General features: G+C 36.3%; 1 protein-coding gene across 1 annotated transcript in view; it reads left to right on the forward strand.

Moving 5' to 3' along the window:
- Nucleotides 1-681: 681 nt before the first annotated feature.
- The window catches only part of MANBA (mannosidase beta), a 126203-nt gene continuing 105136 nt past the window's right edge, over nt 682-21748 (forward strand). The window contains 3 exon segments of the mRNA XM_074273780.1: nt 682-1053; nt 15893-15987; nt 17669-17774. Coding sequence (XP_074129881.1) covers nt 706-1053; nt 15893-15987; nt 17669-17774 — 549 coding nt within the window. The 5' untranslated portion in view covers nt 682-705.

Genomic DNA, 21748 nt, shown 5'->3' on the forward strand with positions numbered 1-21748 from the left:
GTTCATACCAGGCCAAAAGCATTTGGGCCATCTCCAATCTTACTGATATCTTGCTTTTGATTCCAGACGACTACAAAAAATGTGAAGTTGGTGACTTTTTCCTGCTCTCACTTAAATCCATTCACTTTCAAGTCAGGACATTTCTTTCCTTGATAAATGTATTTCTCTTCTAGAAAGGACAATCAACAAACTGCCAGGGTATTTCCAACACTAGAAAGATCAAACTGCATCAACTGACAATTCATTTTTTTTTTAAAGTACATAGACAGTAGGATGAAAATATTTACTTGACACTTTGGACACTTGCCAAGAAGCCTAGCATCACTCTTCAGGAGTTCTTAATTTTGGGGGGCACACTAGTGCCAGGCTTTAAGTCAGGAACACTCATCTTCCGAGTTCAAATATGACTTTAAGACTCTGGCTGTGTTGTCTCTGCAAGTCAACTCTGCCGCAGTTGCCTCTTCTGTCGAACTGGAGTAGGAAATAGCAAGCCACTCCCTTAATCGTAGACTCGACAGAACAGATTTCAAAATAAGTACATCGTCATCCTTTCTATGTATGCATTTAAGAGCATTATTTTGGGAAGGACCATAGGCTTCTTCATACTGGGAAAGAAAGAAGTCCAGGCCATAAAAGGCCAGGCTGAGGGAGTGGGCAACTTCTCTGAGGTAATTGGCTCACAAGGCGCATGCGCCTTTCACTCAAATGTGTCTCAAGCTTCCTTTTGAGTTGCGCAAAAAATCTTTGAAAGGCGGTTATATGGCCTCAGTTCAGCTGACCTCGGGCCTGGCCAGGCGGGTCAGTGGGGTTCCCATGTGCATTCGGCTCCTCCAGCTGGCTGCGCAAGTGTCCAGGATGCTGCCCGGGTCACAGTGCCTCCTCCTGCTATTGCTGCTGCTGGCGGTGGCTGCGCCCAGCAACAGCCGGCCGCAGTCCGCCGGCTTCAGCTTGGCGGGCAGCTGGTTTCTGCGAAACCAGGATGGCTCCTTGGAGGTGGAGGGGCAAGTCCCAGGCTGCGTGCACAGCGCCCTCTTCCAGCACGGCGTGATTCAGGTATGCGGCAGCGCGCGCGCCCCCGAGCCTGAACCCAAGCCGAGGCCACGCCCGGGCTTCCCAGCCTCTGATCTCTTCTTTCTTTCCGCCACTCGAAGGAGAAAGAAGGGCCGAAACTTTTGCTTTAGCGCGGGGTGGGTCAGTTTAGTCCCGCTCCCGGATGTTCCATAGGGAACCGTGGGAGCTCTGGCGGATTCTGGAGGAGGTAGAGAGGAGGGAGGAAAGTGAATGGGACTTTTAAGTAGGAGTTGAAAATGACCGTGTCAGTTTCTGGCCCTTTAAAGAGAAAAAAGCGGATATTGACAACTATAAACTCTGTGCTGTACTTGATGGTGGGAGTGATGGAAGAAAAAGACAACTTATAATGGGGCCCTTGTCAGAGTGAAAATTAATTACTTGTGTAATTATAAGATGTGTCTTTTTTAAAATAATTACCACCAAATTGGCACTTTATCTCCCCTCACAAAATCTAGATATCCCAAGTGAAGATAGTTTTGTTTTAGAAATCAATTTAGTATAATTTATAATTTACTATACTATAGTATGTTTTTTATATGTGTGTGTATGATATAATTTAGTGTGACTAGCATAATTTAGATGTTTTAGGGGTGGAGGTGATAGTTTATTAGGAACAAAAACAATATTACCAAGAAAATGATTGTAAAAACACTTTGCCAGTTGGTTTTTTTTTCCACTTTGAAAATGTAAAGTGGTAAAAGATAAGTAGGAAAAAGACATTTATATTCTTTTCCGGGTTTTAAGAGGCTTTTCTCTTTTTTTGTTTAAATTTCTTTTGATACCAAACCGAGGGTGAATATTTTGATATGTAATAAACATCCTCTGTATGAGAACAAGAAGGAATGAAAGCAATCATTGGTGGGAGTGATAGAAAACTGAGGTTTGGCAAGGCAAGATTTACAGCAGGATAAGGGGCAAGATGCTGTAGAGAAAAGGACAGTGTAAAATTGAACTAGTTCCCCAAGTGATCAAGATGGGGCAGAGAGGAGAGTATAGCAGGTGCAGGATGGAAATTCACTAATAGGTAGAAGGAATGGAGATGACTGTGATGACAACAGGCTTAAAGGTTAATTAACTTATTTCATGATCATACCAAGATAAAAAATAAATGAGTTGAAATTTGAACCCAGGTTCTTTGATTCTCTGTTCAACACCATCACCCTGTATCACACTGCATCCCCTTTATCACAAAAGGCCTCAAGCTGTGAATAGATTATTCTATTATATATTTTGTAGAGTTGGGAAAGTTGGTAAAATGGGCAATAGTGAATTGACATTAATTTGGCACCTTTTAATTTTATCAGTTATGATATGTTTTGTAGTTTTTTCCCACAAGTACTTGATATCCTTTTTTCTTTTAGATATTTTGGGAATCAAGTTATCTAATTTGATGTTGATTTTTGAATTTCACTTGAAACAAACCTGTGACTTGAATAAAAACAGTTGATTTCATAAATGATTCATCAGTCATCTGTTACTTTAAAAATATGACACATTTCTTTTTCTTTTCTTGTTTTCTTTTTTTGTAGTTCTTTTTGGTATTTGGAATAAATATCCAGTATTTTTCAACTTTTTTCCTTGAGGAAGAGATTTGTAATATATACATGCAAAGTTTTTTTTTTAATGAGATTTATACCTTTGGCCTCATTTTACTGCCAAATAATTTTTTAAAATGTATTAACATTTTTCCTATCCTCTCTTTTGCATTTAAAGTCACTAAATATTAACATACATAATGTCTCTTTATATGTCTTTTATTTAGCAAAGTCAAATATATGGACGTGGAAAGGGGGTTAAGAGACAGAGACAGAAAGAATTTTAAGTAATCTAGAATCATTTCCCAGAATACCACTCAGTGAGCATCTGCCCTTGCTAGCTTTTCTTATAAGCCAAGTTTGTGCCAAACTCCCTCTGACCACCTTTTACTTTTTGTTGCTTCTCAGTGAAGCAAGAGTGTAATATCGGGTGTCGTAATATTTTCTTATTGTAATCATACTCTGGTATGAAGCCTGTACAGAATTCATATAGGTAGTTGCTGTTCAGTTATTTTAATTTGTGTCTGATTCTTCATGACCCATTTGGAATTTTCTTAGCAAAGATACTTATTTGGTTTGCCATTTCCTTCAGTTTCATTCCAGATGAGGAAATTGAGGAAATAGGCTTAAATGAATTGCCCAGGGTAATACAACTACTATGTATGTGTCTAAGGTCAGATTTGAACTCAAGAAAATGAGATTTCCTGATTCCAGGCTTGGTGTTCTATCCACTGTATCACCTGTCTGTCTGTCATTTCTTATACTGTTATAATATATTTTATATTTTTATACCACAGTTTGTTTAATCAGTCATTCCTTGACTATTGAGTGGATGGCCATTAGTTAGGGAATGGCTTAATAAGTTACAATATATGAATGTAAAGGAATATTATTGTTCTATAAGAAATGATGAGCAGGCTGATTTCAGAAAAGCCTGGAACAACTTAAATGAATTGATGCTTGAATGAAGTGAGTAGAACTAAGAGAACATTGTACATAATAACAGCCAGATTATGATATAATCAATCAGCTGTGATGAACCTGGCTCTTCACAGCAATTTGATGATTGAAAACAATTCCAGTAGACTTGGGATGGGAAAATACTATCTGCATTCAGAGAGACAATTATGGAGACTAATGTGGATTGAAGCATAGTATTTTTACCTTTTTTTGTTTGTTTGTTTTTTTCTTTCTTGTAATTCTTCCTACCCACCCCTCCCCCCTTTGTTCTGATTTTTCTTGCACAACATGACAATCAGGGAAATATGTTTGAAGTGATTGTACATATACAATCTGTATCAGATTGCTTGCTGTCTTGGGGAAGGGGGTGTAAGGGAGGAAGGCAGAAAAAAATTAGAACACAAAATCTTACAATAATGACTATTGGAAACTTTAAAAAATATTGAAAATAAAGGCATAATATTTCTATTAAAATTTTGTTTCATCAGATAATAAGACAATATCTTGGTGGAGCAGTAGACTTTTAATGAGATAAACCTGAGTTCAAATTCTACCTCATACCCTTACCAGTTACATGATTGTAGGCAAGTCTTGCTCAAATTTGCCTCAGTATCTCCATCTATAAAATTAATTGTATGACCACAGGCCTTGTGGTGTGTGCCTTAATTGGTATGTCTACCTGTAGAATGTCTGACCATTTAATACATTTTATCATTTTTATAAATGATATTTATCTTTTTTTTTTCCTCCTGGTTTTTGTGGTATATAGAAAACTTGTGAGTTTATTTTACTTTCTGGTATCTTGCTAAAGCAATTTATCATCTGATTTAAAAAAAAAATAAATATAGCACATTGGACCTAAATATGTAAGCATGAGACACATTTTTGAACATACCCAATGTGGGAAAATTTTTTTTTAGCTATGCTTGTTGAAAAGGTTTTGTTTTTTCTTTTTTTGTCCTTTCTCCCATTTTACCCCTTACATATAAGGGGTAAAATGGGAGAAAGGACAAAATGCTTAATTAAAAAAAAAAATATTTTAAAAACGAACATTGCATAGCACATTTAGAGTGATATTTAACCCTTTATTTTCTCAATTCTTTTTTTTATGTCAAATGGTAACAAATCAGAGTCTCATCAGTTGACCATTGAAGTGAGCAAGCTCAAGAATTCTGAGAGAGAGAAATAAGCAGGGAATGTATTCCAGGTATGGAAAGATAAAGACATGCAGGATCAAAAATTGAGTTTGAGGCCATAGTTAATAGTAGTGTGTCTAGAAAGTAGAAATTGTGAAATAGCTTTGTGAAATAAATCTGGATGGACAAATTGTAACCAGACTGTGTAGTTCTTTAAATGCCATGAGCTGAATAAATTTAGTTTATATTTTTGTCATGTTTTAAAAGTTTTTTCCTCTGTTTTTTGCATTTAATAAATTTGCTTTCTCTCCCACTGTTGCCTCTTTATTGTTTTGAAATCAGCCTCTTGTAACAAATATTCATAATTAGTAAAAATCAAATTTGGTCATGTCCAAACTGTGTCTCATTCTGTCTTGAGTTTATCTCCTCCCTATCAGGAGGTGGGTAGGTAACATCCATCATTTCCAGTCCCTTTTAGACCTGATCAGATATCTTTCAATGTTGTTTTCCCTTTAGATTGTTATTTTTAAATTGTTCTCTGATTCTGCTTATTTTACTGAATCATTTCATACAAGTCTCCCCAGGTTTCTCTGAAACTACCTTGTTCATCATTTCTTATATCATTAATCCATTACATCTCAATTCCATAACATATTTAACCTTTCCCCAAGTTATGGAGCATCCCCTTCATTTCCATTTCATTTTCATTTCCATTCAACAAGAAAAGGTTCTGGATAATTCCATACATGGGAATCCTTGTCTTCTTTCTCATGATGGGTTTAGAAACTAGGCCTAGTAATGGCATTATTGTATTCAGTAGCTTTTGGGGATATTACTTGAAATTGCTGGAAAGGTTTTCTTACCGATATAATTTTGTATAGTTTATATGGAAGAGTCAGCATATCATAGTGAGTCAAATATTGGACTTGAAGTTTGATGGATGAGGTTTTTAAATCATGCTTTTGACACTGGGCATGTGTTGGGAGACAAGTCACTTAGTTAACACTTTCTTAGGCATCTCTCTGAAATTTGTCTACTAAAGCCTATGTAGGTTGTGATCTGTATTGGTGGAGAGAGTTTCTACATTGGGAGTTTTCACATTAACTGTTATATAAAAGTATTAGAACTGTTTGAGCCTGTTGAATGGTAAACAGCCTTTGGAATTTGGGGGCCTATTGTTTCAAAGAAATCTAGTGAGAATGGTCAGAAGAGACTGAAGATCAGTGTGATTCTGTTAAGGAAAGAGCCCCAAATTGGAATTAGGCAATCTTTGTTCTAGTCCTATCATAATCTTGTGACCTTGGGGAAGCAATTTTAATTTCTTCGGGTCCTTAGTCTCTACATCTGGAAAATGACAGAATTATACCTGGTGGTCTTAAAGATCCATTCCATTTCTAAAATTCAATGATTTTTAAAAGGCAGTTGAACTCAATTCATATCCCTTAAATATTTCTCCTAGAAAGGGAAAATAAAAGCATTATCTTTGAGACCAGTCACTAGTCGGAAATAGATGCCTAATGGAGAATGTTATCTGGGCAAGACGATAATTTGCCTAGAAAATTTTTAGTAGAATAAAGTAGGTGATGGATAAGACTCCGTTCCATTGTCGTCTCTTAAACCCTGCCCCTCTTCTACTTTTTTTTTTTTTTTTTTTTACTATGTTGTTCTTTTATTAACACTAGATATTTGCTTAATAAGCCACCCTCTACGACTCTTGGCTTCCTGTAACTTTTTAGTCATAATCTTGCAACCTTTCTCTTTAAGAGTGTATTAGAATTTTTCTATTATCAGGTGGTTTGGGCTGTTAAAAGTAGTGGTTCCATATTCTGCACATGTTGGTTTTTGGTTACTAAAGAAGCTGGGTTATGAGAGTGAAGGGGAGGATTCCAGAGTGTTGAGTGAAGGATTCATATAGAGAATGGGCAAATAGTAGGGATTGCTGTCTGGACAGATACTTGGAAACTTCATTTGGAATGGGGAATTATGTGTCAGTAATATTTTATAAACCTGATTTCATGCTTTTTAGACTGCTACAAACCAAGATTTTCAAAATAATACTCTGTGATAATATATGGGGTGTCCCAAAAGTGTTTATGTACTTAGAAGCTGATATAGTGGAAAGATTGCAGGGTTTGGATGGAGTAGTTGATTATAATGAAAATGATGATGATAATAAGAATATTGGTATTTTCAGTTGTGAGAGAATTCACTTCATGGACCTTAATGGTGACATTCAACATGACTTGGATCCAGGAAGACATAAGTTCAAATCTTGCCTTATTGGCAATGCGACCTAAGACATGTCATTTAACCCTTTCCTAACTTCAGTTTCTGCATTTGTAAAAATGGGGACAATAGGTGCATCTAATTCCCAGGGTAGTTATGTGAATCAAGTGAAATAACATTTCAAATTCTGTGCAAAACTTAAAAGTGCTGCATATAAATGCTGCTGCTGCTAAAAGTGTTGTATTAGAGTCAATCAAGTCTTTTGGGAAATGATACTTTGTTATAAAGAGCAGAGCCAGGACTAGACAAAAAGATTTTCTAAATTCCGGTTTGGAGCTCTTTCTGATATTCATTGAATAGACTGAATTCTTCAGGAACATGGAAGGGGCTATTGACAAGTGTACAGCATCGTTTCTGTATTTGGCATGAACGTTGCTGATGTGCCATGCAGTTTCTACTTCACAGGAATCGAGGGACTTCCAGAAACTTAGGCCTAAGGTCTGCTCTACTTTACTCTACAGTCTTCTGATAAATTTTCATTTATTCCATTCAATCCCTCCTCTTATTAATATTCGCCTGAAGATTTCTCACACCAATCCTGATATATCTCTTCTACTAAGGCTTCCATGTTATCCCCACCCTCCGGTTCATTTCTTTCTTCAGTATCTATAGGAATCCACCCTTGTCTATTCAAGACTAGCATCCTTATGTTGGCAGAAGCCTTTATTGAGACCATTTTAGCTAAAAAATTTTGAACTGGAGGCAACTAGTTGGTGTAGTGGATAGAGCATCAGCCCTGAAGTCGGGAGGACCTGAGTTCAAATCTAACCTCAGACACTTAACACTTCCTAGCTGTGTGACCCTGGGAAAGTCACTTAACCCCAATTTCCTCAGCAAAAAGAAAAAAAAAAAGAATTTTGAACTGTCCTCATGATTAGCTATATCATACGAGGCAAACAAGTGGGTAGAACTATAACAACAGAACAATAAACAAAAACTAAGGGATTTGCTTCCATCAGCTCCCACCAAACCAGGACTACCAGAATGCATTAAAGAGGGATGCGGGAAACAAGTCTGTATAAGAACATGAGCTAATTTCCTAATGTTTTTGATGTCATTGATTTTCATACACAAAATTGACATTTAATTTAATAAATATGTATATCTCTCTATATATACTTCTTTTAAGGAGATCCCAAAAGATTGGAGGTCACAAACCAACATTGTGAAGTATCTTAAAAGAATTTTCAGGCCTGAACCCATCTCCGAGTCCAAGGGGCAAAGCCCGTTGCAATTGTAACACCAATTGAAACAGGCCATGATCCAAAAGGATTCAGAAAAAGAAAAAGCAAACCAGGAGAAAAAAGACAAATTCATAGGAAAAGGGCAGAAAGATTTGGGGCCTCATGTCCCAAAATGCCAATTTTTTTATTCCCCTGAATATTGAATTTTATGGTCATGGAGTGGAAACGGAAAAGTGTCCCACCATATGTCTTGGGAACCACGCCATCACAAACCAACAGATCTAATAGCCAGCGTTATTTGTGGAACTACAGTACTGTCACGATCCAGTGGTCTCAGAGCCACATCTCTCTTAGAAGCTGTATCCCATCATTCCCATCTCAAGCAGTTGAGACCCAAATTCATTTGAGATAAAGGGATGAAAGTCTCATCTTCTTGAGTTGTTTCAGATTGTAAGGGGTGTAGAACTGATAAGGGGTCCAGACTGAGGAGGGGAGACATGTGATTTGAAGGTGGTGGCAGCAACATTCGGGAGATGCTGTGTCAGAGTGAGGTATCAGGTGATATTTGGGTTGACCAAGTCGTTGAAATTTCATGGTTTGAAACCTAGAAGAAATAACTCTCACAAGTGAGTAAAACATTAAAAAAAAAAAAAAGTGGAATTAGTATGGGGGCTACTGGGAAAAGGAACCAGGAGCCCCATCCAGAGGAAAACTTAGGGGGAGGTAGATGTGGCTATCATGAATGTTTCACATCCAGACAGCTTTTCCTAGGATAAATACCAAACAACATTTCCCTCAAATCTCTGCTTTTGTCGTCTCAAAGGAGTAGGGGCAATGGGTAGAGGGGCATTATACACAGTGAAAGGAGTGCTTAGGTGGCCTAGGATGCAAGCACCATAATGTTTAAAAGGCATTAAGAATTGGATAGAGAGGATGACAGACAGAGTGGAGATTATAAGTGGATATGATTTCTTTTAGCAAAAACTCTGAGCCTTTTCAGTCCTGCAAGATAAGACTTTTACCCAGTTAGTAAAGTTGTCAACAAAAACCCCTTCAAGGGGACATGCATAAAATCTATCTGCCAGTCTTCCCCTAGGGATGCACCTCTCCTCCAGATGGACTTCAGGATCAGGGGGCGTTAAAAGCCCTTTCAGGATTTATTTGGGCACAAAATTGGCAGGCTTGACAGATCTATTTGATTGTTTCTTCTAGTTTGTGACCAGTGAGTAGAGGTTTCACAAGGGATTGGAGAACATATTTTTTTACTCCAAGTGAGTAGCTTGGTGTAGCCCAAAGAGAAGTTCCTACTGACTAGCCTCTGGGATTAAAAGTTGGCCTGAAGATGTGTGAAATCACCCAGAAGGAGAAAGGGTGAACCCCCTTTCTTTATCAAGGGTTTGTTTCTGAGGGCTATATGAAGGAGTATAGAAGTTGGGGAATTAAAAGTGACATGGTCAGGGGCAAACAAGAAGCAACATAGGGCGCTGAATCTGAAAACTTGTTTCCCTAGGTATGAAATGAATCCCTCTTCTGATATCCTTTACAAAACATAACAGAAATCTTTCTAGGTCCATGTAATAATTGTAGAATTTCCCCTGCATGTTTAATGAGGGATTTATTTATTTTTGCTATCAAAAATCTCCTTTTCATATAGCCCCATGATCATGCAAAACATGAAAGACATATTTGGAGTCAGTGTAGATGTTTACTCTAATTCCTTTCCCCATTTTTAAAGCTCTGGTGAGGGCATAAATGCTCTGAACCTGATAGGGAGTTAGAACTTCCAATTGTTGACCGAGGGTGAGCTTAGAGGCTTCCTCAATTAGGAGAGCTACCATAGTAGCCACTGCTCTACAGCAGGGGTTGTCATCCCAAAGATACCAAGTTTCTATGAGAAGTCTACAATCCAGCCATGACTAGGAAAGTTCACAGTTATTTCTTTGAGTTAATTCATGGCCCAAATAACTTAATAGATTGATCAGCAATGTGTGGCTTTAGATAAAGAAACCATCACCCCAGAACGTTAAGGATTTTTATGGCTGCAGCCAAAGAAGCCTCTTGAGTTGGACTGCAGATCCAGATATCATTTACATACTGGACAGCCAATGCCTGTCCAAATATGTAGGGCTGTTACATAAGCCCTGAGTTACTTCCATGTTATGAACATGACTATTGAAGTTAATACATTCCCCCTGGATTTGCCCCCTCAAAGGCAAAAAGAAAATATGAGTCTATGCTGTATGCAAAAAGAAAGCATCTTTAAGATCTAAGGTAGAAAACCATTGTGTGTCCTCTGGGATACTTGTATTGGACTCATGGATTCTACTGATCACTTGCTCTGATTAACAAAATTTACTTTATAAAAGGAAAAAACAGGGACATTATTATAATAGTGTCAAAACAGATCCTTCAAGCTTCAGTCTGAGAGCACATACATGACAGGATAAAGCATAGCTCTTTGACATCCAGTGATGCAGTAACGATTCTACCTAATAGCCAAATTCAGGAATAATCAAGTGGGAACTGAGAAATTGAGTCAGAAGGATCTAACCCTGAGCAAAGACTAAGCACTTGCCCAGATAAGACATCCACCTGGAGATAGCTCAGGAAGGCATCCCTCTGAGTTAACTTTTCTCAAATAGTAGGTTACTGACTTAATGATCAGGCAATTAAATTCAAAACTCAAAAGAATATTAGTTATAGAAGAGATTTTATCTTTAATAGCAAATTCTACTAATTGCAACTTAGGGCTAGATACATTATTTTTAAAAGTTTCCCAGGACTTGCATAGGAGATCTTATTTAACATGTTTTATATGTTTAAACTCATCCTGTTTGCAAAGGATCAATTGTTAAACAAACTTATAGATTTTTCAGTAAAACATCCTTAGGAACTATACATCCTAAATAGGCTCATTTTTCAATGCTGATGACCTTGCTTACCCTGATGGTTTCAAAAAAAATAGCAAGGGGAGTTGATAGAGACTCCAGGAAACAGACCCCAAGGAGCTTGCTTGTTGCCTTCCCTAATCATTCTTAGTGTTTTCATGGGCTGGGCTGTTTGACCTCTCTCCACTCTGTGAAAAAGTGGGAAAAGTGCTGTATACCATCATATTTGAAGGGTTTCGTCTTCATCTCTTGTTCCAGTAATTGCCACAGTAATCGTCAATTTTAGATTTAACATGATGACAATAATGCCAAATAACTTGGTTAAACAATTTTAGAATTTTCCTAATAACCAAATAGCTGTAATTTTCCTCTTAATTTTCTAGCAAAGGTGAAAATACCTAATTCCCTAAATTATATTTATAAAATATTATAAAAGGGGATTAGAAAGCTAAATACACTTTCCATCTTCTTTTAGTTGTTTAATTTATTCTGTCTCCAAGCTATTGCAGCTTTCTAAGTTCTTAGAGAGGATTTCTATTCCTTCAAATGTTTTCCCTTTGTTTTAGGGGAAAAAAAACAAGAAAATTCTTTTTTTTTTTTTTTAAATAGCTTTTTATTTACAAGCTATATGTATCAGCATTGACAATTGAAAAACTTTTTGTTCCAATTTTTCGCCTCTTTCCCCCCTCCCCCAACCCCAGATGGCAGGTAAACATTATAGTGGCTAAAAACTGGAAACTGAATGGATGCCCATCAATTGGAGAATGACAAAATAAATTGTAGTATATGAATGTTGTGGAATAATATTATTGTTCTGTAAGAAATGACCAGCAGGATGATTTCAAAAAGGCCTGGAGAGACTTACATGAACTGATGCTGAGTGAAATGAGGAGGACCAGGAGATCATTATATACTTCAACAACAATACTATATGACAGTCAATTCTGACGAACGTGGCTGTCTTCAACAATAAAATGAACCAAGTCAATTCCATTTGTTCAATAATGAATAGAACTAGCTACACCCAAAGAAAGAACTCTGGGAAATGAGTGTGAACCACTACATAGTATTTCCAATCCCTCTGTTTTTGCCCACTTGCATTTTTGATTTCCTTCACATAGGTTAATTGTACATTATTTCAAAGTCTGATTCTTCACGTGCAGCAAAATTACATTATGGATATACATATATATATATACACATATGTTGTATTTAATATACTTTAACATATTTAACATGTCCCTTGTGATCCAGGAAAAGTTAAGGTGTCAGCTTTTTGGCAGACAGGGTCCTCAAAAGTCTGATTCTAGATAACTCAAAAGCAAGCTGTTTGTTGCCAGAGTTTTTAAAGTAGCAGTGAACTGCTTTTCTGTTTTTCTAAAGTTCCCAAATTCTTTTTATTTTTAAAATTTTTATTTTATTTTATAATTATAACTTTTTTTTTTTGACAGTACATATGCATGGGTAATTTTTTACAACATTATCCCTTGCACTTCTATTCAGATTTTTTCCCTTCCTCCCCCAACCCCCTCCCCCAGATGGCAGGCAGTCTTATACATGTTAAATATATTACAGTATATTCTAGATACAATATATGTGTGTAGAACCGAATTTTTTGTTGCACAGGAGGAATTGGATTCAGAAGGTAAAAATAACAGTTTACACTCATTTCCCAGTGTTCCTTTTCTGGATGTAGCTGATTCTGTCCATCATTAATCAATTGGAATTGGATTAGCCCTTCTCTATGTTGAAGATATCCACTTCCATCAGCATACATCTTCGTACAGTATCATTGTTGAAGTGTATAATGATCTTCTGGTTCTGCTCGTTTCACTTAGCATCAGTTGATGTAAGTCTCTCCAAGCTTCTCTGTATTTCTCCTGTTGGTCATTTCTTACAGAACAGTAATATTCCATAACATTCATATACCATAATTTACCCAACCATTCTCCAATTGATGGACATCCATTCATCTTCCAGCTTCTAGCTACTATGAAAAGGGCTGCCACAAACATTTTGGCACATACAGGTCCCTTTCCCTTCTTTAGTATTTCTTTGGGATATAAGCCCAGTAAGTAGTACGGCTGGGTCAAAGGGTATGCACCTTTTGATAACTTTTTGGGCATAATTCCAGATTGCTCTCCAGAATGGTTGGATTCTTTCACAACTCCACCAACAATGCATCAGTGTCCCAGTTTTCCCACAGCCCCTCCAACATTCATCTTTATTAGTTCCTGTCATCTTAGCCAATCTGACAGGTGTGTAATGATATCTCAGAGTTTTCTTAATTTGCATTTCTCTGATCAGTACTGATTTGGAACACTCTTTCATAGGAGTGGATATAGTTTTAATTTCATCATCTGAGAATTGTCTGTTCATATCCTTTGACCATTTATCAATTGGAGAATGGTTTGATTTCTTATAAATCAGGGTCAGTTCTCTATATATTTTGGAAATGAGGCCTTTATCAGAACCTTTAAGTGTAAAAATATTTTCCCAATTTGTTACTTCCCTTCTAATCTTGTTTGCATTAGTTTTGTTTGTACAGAAACTTTTTAGTTTGATGTAATCAACATCTTCTATTTTGTGATCAATAATGGTCTCTAGTTCTCCCTTGGACACAAACTCCTTCCTCCTCCACAAGTCTGAGAGGTAAACCATCCCATGTTCCTCCAATTTATTTATGATTTCGTTCTTTATGCCTAAATCTTGGACCCATTTTGCTCTAATCTTAGTATGTGGTTCCCCAAATCTTAAATTTTCTGTTAATACAGTCAGGGCAAAGAGATTACAATTTACATATCCATTTAGTGGGCCTTCATTAGAACTCTTTTAAAACTGCTTTTACTGTCCTATGTCAAATAACAAATTTCACTGAACTGAATATATTTTCTTTCTCTCTCTCTTATCCCATGTATCCCTTCTGCAGTCAGGGAAGGGGGAAAGAGGGAGAAGGAGAAAGACTCTCCTTCCTCTATGCACTATCCTTGTAGTCTTGGGTCAAGGATATTTTTGCAATATTCCTTCTACTGGAGAAGATCTTTTTCCCTTCATTTATAAGGTGACTTAGTATTTTACTTCTCTTTCCACAAATTGTAATTTTTCTTTAGACACTCTCAGTATTGCTAACAAACATGAACAAGCCCTAACTTCTCCCCCCTCTTTGAATTAAGGGCACCTGTCTTAGTGGGTACATATGGGCCCTAGTTGTAGATGTATCAGGGATCAGGAAATTTACTAGATCCTTTTTGAGTTGTTCTATTTCCATCCTCAGAGGTGTATGGGAAGAGGTGGAGGGAGTTAACAAGTCCTCTGGAAGGATTGCTAGGAAGGGGTTGGGGGTGGAGCAGTAGAGGAGGAGGAGGAAGCAGGGTCCACTGGGTGTAGTGTACCTATTCCTGTTCTGTCTTCCCCTTTATTTGTCAAAGGAAGAGAAGAGCCTGAGGTAACCAGAGGTTTTCATAAACTACTTCCTCTGGATTTAGAGGATATTTTCTATTCACATACAAGTTTAGCTTCCGAAACACCCAATCCTCCAAAGACCTGTATTTTGGCCAAATTGTCCCTCCTCCCAAAAGACGCATTATTTTATCATTTTATTTTTATCTTTACTTTCATATTTTGGTAATTTATTCCAGTTTTGTAGCCAGCTACCTGGTGATATTTAAGATTTTTGCTCACAAAATTTGGGCTTGGACTGCTCTTTCCCCAATCTGCTAAAAGCTTCCTTTCTATGGAGTGCAGCTTCTAATTCTATGGAGTGCAGCTCTAATCTAAATCGTGATCCTGTAAAACACAGAGCCAACTTCTCCAGTCTGATCGACATGTCTGGTAAGATCACCTCCACCAAGCAGTCACTAAGAGCGTTCCTCCTCTGTGCCATTCATCAGGACTTCCTTCTAACTTCCTAGATACTGCCCCCTCCCCCCCCCCCACTTCTTTGGCTCACCAAACCTTAGCAGGATTCTGGCAACCCCAGAGTCCCCCCTTCAGCCTATGGACAGTTCAAGAGTAGTGCTCACACACAGTGCTTGCCTCTGGGTTATGTGCAGATTAGTTGCTTGACCTCTTGTGGACCCAGCTGGGCTTTTTTTGGAGACTTTACACTTTCTGTTTTTACTGAGTTCCTTCTCCTTGGGTTGGAGGTTTGAAGTCCAGTCCTGAGGACTATTGGAGAAAAAGCTCTCAACAAGCATCTGTCCCTTTATCAGGACCCTAACCATCTCTTTGAAAAAATCAAAGGATCGCAGATGTGTGGGACAGAGTACCCCTCTTATCTAAATTGACAACTCAGAAGCTTCTCTAGGTACAAACAGAAAGCCTTTATTAGGTTCTTACAAGAACTGTACTGTACTTACTGGCACAGTACAGAAGCAGAAGCTAGGTTAAATAGCTGAAAAAAACTGTGGGTCTGTCTCTTATCCTGTTTGATTTTTAAATTTATTGAATGGACTGAATTCTTCAGGAACGTGGAAGAGGCTATTGACCAATGTATAGCAGCATCTTCGTATTTGGCATGAGCATTGCTGATGTGCCATTGAAGATTCTGCTTCATAGGAATTGTTTGACTACCAGAAACTTAGGCCTAGGATCTGCTTGCTCTACTTTACCCTACAGTCTTCTGAGAAATCTTCATTTATTCCATTCAGCCATTTTTTGGTCAGCTGTTTCATTTAAAATATTTTTGGGGGGGTTGTTTTGTTGTGAGAGAGGATTAATATTTTAAATTTTTTATCTCTAGGCTAAGAGTTTAGTTACTGTTAAGACTTGACATAGCTTTTTTCAAGTTTTGAATATAACATTCATATATTGACTTTTATTTGCATCTTCAGGATCCTTATTATAGATTTAATGACCTGAATTATAGTTGGATCTCTTTGGATAACTGGACCTATAGCAAGGAATTTCGGATTCCCTTTGACTTCAGGTATGTAGTTTTTGTGTTTTTTTACCTTATAATAAAAAATCTTTATAGGCTGAATATTCAAATAAAGTATGATTCAATATTCACTTGTTAAGTATCAATCATTTTATAAAGTGGGCTGCTTACCCTTTTCCATCTTCCCATGCCTGTTCATCTTGTGTTCATAAGTTTAGAATTAGTCTTTTGAAATACTGATTTTTATCATGTGTTCTCTGACTCCTATTGTAATAAGACTAAGCCTAACTAGATTTCAAGATACTTCATAATATGTTCCCTTTCTACATTAAGATCTTTTATGTCTAGCCTTGGTTTCAGTAGAATAATCACTATGAGAATGGTCAGGAATAAAGTCCAAAGCTTTTATTGTTTCCTTCCCTGAGGCTCTGCTAGCTTTCAAGAGGCTCTTCAGCAGGCCTTGGTCTCAGTGGGGGAAGCAGGAGAGTACCACTAGTCTGAGGAAGAAGGAATGTCTCTCCCACTCCCAGAGCTTGAGCTCCAGTTTATATACTCTATTACAATTACATCATTACTGAGTATAAGCCAATCATTATATCACTAGGGAACTATTATTTGTTGTAAGATTAAATTAATCATACTGAACTAGAGAATTCACCTGCTAAACTAGATAACCATTGTCTTATCAATTCCATTGAGTTAACACTTTGTTGTAGGATTAAATCGGTAATACTGAGTCTTAAGTATATTTCTCCAAAGTTCCTGTCCTTTTCCCCATTATTCCTGAACACAAACCCTTCATTTCAGTTAATCCTGTCAGCTTAATGTTGCCATAAATGCAATACTGATTCCCATTTCCTTGATTTTGCTTATTCTATTTTCCTGCCTCCACTTTCTTCTCCCATGATTCAACCTTACTAGGCTTTAGGCCAAATTTAGGTCAGACTTTATTAGGAAGCCTCCCTGAATAGTACATTTTGACTAATCCATCTTCCTTCTGTAAACTTCTACAGTACTTAGTCTGTACAATGCTGTATACCTCTAAATTATATTCTACTTGGTATTGCTATTTTTTTGGTTCTTGTATATTCTTAACTGCTCAATTAAATTTTTTAGCTAAAAAATTTTTTTTTGGATTAATAAACATTTATCTTCTCTTCCTCCCATTAAGTAGGAAAAAAAGAAAAAGAAAAACAAAACTCTTGTAGCAAAATATTTGACTAGACAAACAGAAACAAATTCCTACCTTGGCCATGGCCAAAAATAAATGTCTTGCCCTGAATTTCCTAATTAGATTGTAGATTTCTCTAGTGTAAGGATTGTGTTCTCAAGAGGGCTTATAGAATTCTCAGTAGTTCAGTGATTCAAAGCAGTCCAAATAGACTTTGAAGAGAAAATGCCATCTGCATACAAAAAAGAACTGAGACTAAATATAAATCAACACATGCTATGTTCACTTATTTTTCTGTTTTTTAATCTCTCCCATAGATTTTCCCTTTTGCTCTGATTTTTCTTTCCCAATATGACTCATAAAGCAATGTGTGTTAAAAAATAATAAAATAAGAATCATCTTTTTTATTAAAAAAAAACAAAAACAAATTCTCCTTGAGAGTACTTTCTTAGGCTATAGCTAGTAACTATTTAAAGTAAAGAAAGTTTTCTTAAAATATTACTCTTGAGTATTAAATGACTTGTTATTTAATAATCTTTTTCTTTATTTTTTTCTTAGCAAATTGCAAAAAATAAGCTTGATTTTTGAGGGAGTTGATACAGTCGTAGAGGTGCTGCTCAATAATGTTACTATTGGGAAAACAGACAACATGTTCACTAGATACGTAAGTAAATAGTGTCAAGAAATGTTAAAAGCATGAAAAAAGTTAATTTTTAAGTATTTACAAATGGCAAAAGCATGAAAAAAAAGTTAATTAAAAATATATGAGTAGTAGTTGTATTTTCAAACTCCTGGAGGGCAGATATCATCTCTCTGGATAAACTGTGCCTGTAGTTCTGTACTAAGGAAATATGTACCTTTCAGGAATCTTGATAAGTTTGAATTTTTGGCTTTGAAAATATCTCCGTGTTTTCAGAGTTTTTACATTAAAAAAGATTGATTGTTTTTTGGTTTTGCATGGAGCTTGTTCTGAAATAACCCAGGAGAGAGAAAAACAGGGCAGCCAAAATAATGAAAATTTATGAGCGTTTATTGCTAGCTAGCAACTGTACCTCACCAGAACAGGGGGGGTCAGCAAATGAGTGGTCTCAGGATCACATATTTATAGAAAGAAGAGAGAGACATAGAAATGTTTCTTGATACATTTGTCATAATAAAGGAATTTCTATTCTAAACAGGAGGCAAAAAAAGTTATTACTCTAAGGGGGGTCATTCTCAGGCAGCAGCAAAGAAGTATTTCTTTTTTTTTTTAATTAATTTTATAATTTTTTTTGACAGTACATATGCATGAGTAATTTTTCTTTTTACAACATTATCCCTTGTATTCATTTTTCCAAATTTTCCCCTCCCTGCCTCTACTTCCTCCCTTAGATGATAGGCAATCCCATACATATTAAATGTGTTACAGTATAACCTAGATACAATACATGTGTGTAAATCCAATTTTCTTATTACAAATTAAGAATTGGATTCCGAAGTTATAAGTAACCTGGGTAGAAAGACAATAGTGTTAACAGTTTACATTCAATTCCCAGTGTTCCTTCTCTGGGTGTAGCTGTTTCTGTCCATCATTGATCAACTGGAAGTGAATTAGATCTTCTTTATGTTGAAGATATCCACTTCCATCAGAATACATCTTCATACAGTATTGTTGTTGAAGTGTATAGTGATCTTCTGGTTCTGCTCATTTCACTCAGCATCAGTTCATGTAAGTCTCAAGGAGTATTTCTTTAAGCTTATCAGGTTGTCAAGGACTTAGGTCTCTCAGGACAGCACATCTAGGGGTGTAAGAATACCATCTGCAGTAGGGAGTGAAGAATTAATAATAAACTTCTAATGTTTCTCATGATCCTATTTGAGGTGCTTTTCCACTTCAGTTCTTTTATTATGTTTCTTTTTACATTGTCATTCTAGGATTGCCTATAATCATAGTGCCATTACTTTTTGTTTTGTTATTTTGTTGTTATTACACAGAGCCTAAGGCAATGCAAGAATGGCCAGTGTTTAGGAAATACTAAAGATAGTAATTTTCTGAAGGAACAGAAAGTTGATTTTTATCTAGTATTGTTCTTGTATTTTATCTCATAGTATTCTTAGTATTTATTCATAGTATAGGATTATTAGTTATTTTAATTACTTATATTAGTGTATATAGTAATTATACTATTATTATTAGCATGGTATTATAGTATCATTTGTGTAATATTATTGTGTAATATTGTGTAGTATTATTATCTTACCTAGTATTTTCTGAATTATCCTAGTAATATGCAATCTTCCACCTAATTTAGGGCTGTTTTCTGTAATAAAATATTTTAGTAGGTAGGTCACAAGTACAAATCCACTTTTATAATTTTGTACCAAGACTTCTTTAGACGCATTTTACTTTTTTCTTTTCTTTCTTTCTTTCTTTCTTTTTTTTTTTTCTGAGGCTGGGATTAAGTGACTTGCCCAGGGTCACACAGCTAGGAAGTGTTAAGTGTCTAAGACCAGATTTGAACTCGGGTCCTTCTGAATTCAAGGCTGGTGCTCTTATCCACTGTGCCACCTAGCTGCCCCATCATTTTACTTTTTTCTTCATAACTTTTGGGAAGTCTAAAATAGAAAGGGGGAGCACTCAGTAAGTGTAGAATGTTTTTGGATCAATATATATCAGTTCCCTGACATACTTGCTAGAAAAAGTATCATAAAAGAAATTTTCTTCATGAGGGCATAGTGAACAGCAGGTTCTTGTAAAAAAAAGATTTAAGTATACTATGACACGTATGGTGGAAATGATGGACAACAAGGAAGAACCACTGGAGACCCCATAGCCAGGAGCCATTGAAATACATCATCTGTCATCTGCCGATCACATAAGCATTCACAAAACGTGTACAAAACAAAAATGTTCAGGGAAAAGACAAAGATTTGAAAAAAGTTTTTAAAAGCATTTCTAGAAATAAAGTAGAAACAAAAAAAGAGGATTTTATATGAAATTGCAGATTTTTATGTCCTTTAACTTGTTTTCCCTTTTAAATAGAGAAGAAATTTGACTGGTAACTTTCAAAGCTGGCTTACTTGTTTGGATTCCTTTCTCTACATTTAAAAAGAATGCTTCAGTGACATCCTTGTTCCATTGCAAGAAAAAGGAATAAAATTCATTGCATAAGATATGCAGAGCGAAACAAAACAAATGTCCGCATTGCTCATGTCCAAAAAATGGCTTATTCTGTACTTTCAGTTGATTGTCTCTCTGCTGAAAGATATGTTTCATTGGTATCACCATTATCTCTGGAGTATTTCAGGTTTAAAACATTGTCATATAAATTGTTCTCCTCGTTCTGCTCATTTCGTTATACTTGACTTATAAGTCTTCTAAAGTTTCTTTGAATTCATCTGTTTCATTCTTTCATTATGTCTCTTCATTATAACATCATATTATAACTTGTTCACTTTTTCTCCAATAATGGTTACCCCCCCCCAAGTTTCCAGGTTTTTGCCATTACAGAAAGGACTGTAAATATTTCTTGTTTTGTGTATGTCTGGGTTTAGTAGTGATATCATTGGATGAAAGGGCATTCACAGTTTAGTGCATAGTTTCAAGTTGCTTTTTAGAAGAGTTGAATAAATTCACAACTCTTCTACTATTGAATTAATGGTTCTCTTTTTTTCCACAGCCCTTCCAATAGTTTTAATTTTACTTTTTTTTTTTTTTTTTTTGAGGGGGGAGCTGATCCTGTGGGCATGAAATAGAATGTTAATTGTTAATTTACGCTTTACTAATTATTAGTGATTTTGAGCATTTTTTTAATAGATCTTTTTGTAGCTTGAATTTCTTCCCTTGGGAATCAAGTATTCATGTAAAAAATGGAGTATTATAGGAAATTATATTGATTTATTTTTTAAAATTTTGAGATGTAGATTGTTTTTAAACAGATAAATTTATGTTCTGGTTTATATGCCCATTCCAGACATTAGAATATGGAAATACATATATAAGACTTTTCTTTTCTGTTTTTGTTTTTTTTTTTTTTTTTTTTTTAAGAAGTAACTGACTTGGAAGGATAAAATCTTCAAACAGAATGAGAAATCTCAGACAGTTTAACAGGAGGAAGACATAATTTATAAACCTTGGGGCGGAGCCAAGGTGGTGGAGAAGATACACATGAATTTGTAAGCTCCCTTCTTCCCTCAATACCAACTAGTTCAATCAGCCTCAAAAATAATGCTGGATTGAAAAAAACCACAAGGATTAGAAGCACAACTTACCAGCTGAAGAGATTCTGGAATTTCAACAGAAAAGGTCTGTTCCGAGGGGAGGAAAAAAAAAAATCAGCACAGACAGTTTTGGATTGGGGCTAGGGAGAACTCTAGGATCAGAGAAGCTACTGAGATAGAAGAATCTGGCATAGGCTGATAGTTCTACTCTGCTTTTAAAAATAGCAGATCAGAAGAGAAATCAAAGCCACATTAAAGCAATAGCCAGATAATATAATCACCCCAAACCGGAAGCGATCTAACAGATCTCGGCATGGCTGTGCAGCTACCTGCTGCTATCTGGGGCTTTTCCTTGGGGCAGTTAAGAACCCGACCAGAGGGGGACACAGCTCAGGGCAGCCTCTAATCCACATAGTGCGGGGCTCAACCTGAGGCAGT

This window comes from Sminthopsis crassicaudata, chromosome 6 (genome assembly GCF_048593235.1).
Source record: "Sminthopsis crassicaudata isolate SCR6 chromosome 6, ASM4859323v1, whole genome shotgun sequence".
In the NCBI taxonomy this organism is placed as follows: Eukaryota; Metazoa; Chordata; class Mammalia; order Dasyuromorphia; family Dasyuridae; genus Sminthopsis; species Sminthopsis crassicaudata.